Raw genomic sequence first — 2,685 nt, 5'->3', positions numbered from 1 at the left:
GCTTAAATCGTTTGTATAATTGATATTTATTAATTACTAATAGCTACTACGTAAGTATAGCATTATACTATCTGTGCTACTACTAATTTATTAAATTATGCTTTCTTTATTTCAATCTATGTTTTTATATTTAACTAGATTCAATCTTCTTAGGAAGTAAAATATATTTACTAAAATTATCTGATTAAACTGTTAAATCACAATGAAGTAGAATGTTCTAGAAATGAGACATGTGCTTATTATCGTAGCTATATTATCCCCTGCTATTTTTTCGATTAGTTATTGACAAGCTCTTTTCAGAATTTTTTTTTCTTAATCTATGGTATGCGACTTTTCGATAAGAGTTAATTTTCAACATCGATCTTAATAATACGAGCAAGATTATAGCAAAATACCTGCTAATACGTGTCATAATAGATCATTAAGTAATTTTCTCTTTGTAGTGGTAATAAATATTTAATCTTATATGTATATGCATCAAATGACGGTATGGTACAGAAGGTTGCAAAGTAAAGTTATTTATAATATGTATTTAACCAATCAGTTTCAAATAAGATAAGACTGAATAAATAAATAAAATACATAACATGTAACCTGTTCAGTTTGATGATTTTTTTCTACCTTAAGTAAGCTCTAAGTGATAATATAATTTTTAATGGATATTTTTAAAAATGACTTTTGTTTTTAGTATGCTGCCGACACTTTTGTCAATAACTGATTGGTTATTAAAATGTCTTAAGAATGTTTTAAGTTGTTTATTGATAGTTTAGGTCATATTCCTTGATATTACTTCAAAATACATATACGATTTTGACGTAAATTTTAATTAAGATGACTAGTATTAAAAACCAATAAGACGTAATTTAGAAATTTTTTAAAAAATCATTAAAGCATTATTACTAGATATACTCCTGTATGTAGAATTCCTTCTGATTTAATTTATATTTAATAAAGGTGGCAATAAAATATCAAAAACAATTCATCATTAACGTTTTCACATTTAATTTATACGTTCACATATTTCATATCCGTTTCGTAATTAAACAAATGCATCAATAAATAATACATATCCACATAACTTAGCCTCTTACAATAAAATATAATCTTAAGTTAATAAATAAATAGCGGTACCACTTTTTACAGATACTGGCAATTATTATACACATCTTTTCGATCGTCCTATCACAGTCACTTAAAGTCTGCGTAGCTAACTCGGGGATAGCTCACGAAGCTAAGGAATAAATCAACTACGCTTCACCAAGTCAGGGTCGTCTGGCGGGCTGACTGAGGGAGTCAATCCGTGAATCCTTCGATACAGTTGGTGGTAAGGGTTCGGTGGTGGAGGCGGCAGTCGCAGCAGAGGACTGGGCAGCGCGTACCGCCCGTACACAGAGAGCAGCGGCGGATACAACCCAACAAGAGACGCGTACGGATTGGCAAACATGGGATGCAGGATAGCACCCCGTTTGAACGCCGCCAACCTCGATCTAGAGGATGCCGTGGACCGCCGCCGCAACTTGCCCGTCGTGCCCCCAATAAACACATCGTCGGAAGACGGATCGAGCATCCAATAGTTCCCTTTACCCGGATCGTCGTAATGCCGCGGCACTTTCACAAAACATTTGTTCAAACTTAAATTGTGTCGGATGGAGTTCTGCCAGCCCTGTTTGTTCTCCTTGTAATACGGGAAATTCTTCATGATATATTCGTAAATGCCGTTCAGCGTGAGTCGCTTTTCGGGGCTGCTGCGGATGGCCATCATGATGAGCGCGTTGTAACTGTACGCCGGCTTCTCGTTCTTTTTCTCATCTGGTGTCTTGGAGGTGCAGGGCGGCGGCGTCTCCGTGCCCGTGACGTCCAGCTCCGTGTCCGATGGCGACGGGGACCTCGACGATGCTTCCGGCAGAAGGTCTCGTATCGCGAAACTTGGCGGACTCATAATTGTGCGGCATCGCGAGCCGCGCGCGCTCGACTAAGCCTATGGAGCAACTGGTTGCCAGACCCCGCCTCTGACAACGCCCAGCTATAAAACCCCTCCTCTCCGACGTGGCTCGAGCGTGTGGGGTGACCAATTTATCTGTACACCTGGCGTCTACCTCACTGGCGGGTATTAGGGGCCATTTTATGGCGGCGATGTCGCGTGTGTGCTTTTCAAGGGTCAACGCTTTATGGCGCTGCGTTAGGGTTACGTTACAATATCCCCGATCTGCTATGGTCTGTAAATATTGTCTAAACATGAAGTTTTGGAATTTAATAACCGGTTTCGATTCGCGATTATCATTAATCCAATTTCGCCTAGTATAATGCGCTTTGACAAATTGCGTTACATCATTGTCGTGACAAATGTTAGTAATTGTTCTATTATTTATGATGCAGTTACAAATGCATGATAGCTGCATGCTTTGTTAAGATTTTTAAGAAATATCATTAAAACCACTGCGCATAATTCATTCAATTAATTTCTGTTAACCCTTGTACCTACAGAAAAGGATTTGCAAACATTTTTACTGGTTTCATTATTCCCTATACTTAAATGTATGCAACTAAGTAAGCATTAAAAAAAACATCAATCGCTTTTATATTTTATTTTTTATGTTTATAAAATGTAAAAACGTTGATATGTATTAAAAAACTTATGATATTCATTATATATACATTTTTTTTTTTCGTCTCACCTAGTACATC

The 2,685-nt window shown here is 37.1% G+C and overlaps 1 protein-coding gene across 1 annotated transcript; it reads right to left on the bottom strand.

Moving 5' to 3' along the window:
• Window positions 1-975: 975 nt before the first annotated feature.
• LOC119834429 (fork head domain transcription factor slp2-like) lies at window positions 976-1,992 on the bottom strand. Its single transcript, XM_038358786.1, has one exon. The coding sequence runs from the start codon at window positions 1,937-1,939 to the stop codon at window positions 1,244-1,246; it is 696 nt and encodes a 231-aa protein (XP_038214714.1). The 5' UTR covers window positions 1,940-1,992; the 3' UTR covers window positions 976-1,243.
• Between the last annotated feature and the right edge of the window lie 693 nt (window positions 1,993-2,685).

The sequence above is a fragment of the Zerene cesonia genome, chromosome 19 (assembly GCF_012273895.1).
Source record: "Zerene cesonia ecotype Mississippi chromosome 19, Zerene_cesonia_1.1, whole genome shotgun sequence".
In the NCBI taxonomy this organism is placed as follows: domain Eukaryota; kingdom Metazoa; phylum Arthropoda; class Insecta; order Lepidoptera; family Pieridae; genus Zerene; species Zerene cesonia.
The sequence above is the reverse complement of the archived record's forward strand: the minus strand, read 5'-3'. Positions and strand labels throughout refer to the sequence as shown.

What these genes read in the sequence shown, in the direction of transcription:
- LOC119834429 (XM_038358786.1), bottom strand. Translation starts at nt 1,939, where the DNA reads ATGAGTCCGCCAAGTTTCGCGATACGAGACCTTCTGCCGGAAGCATCG.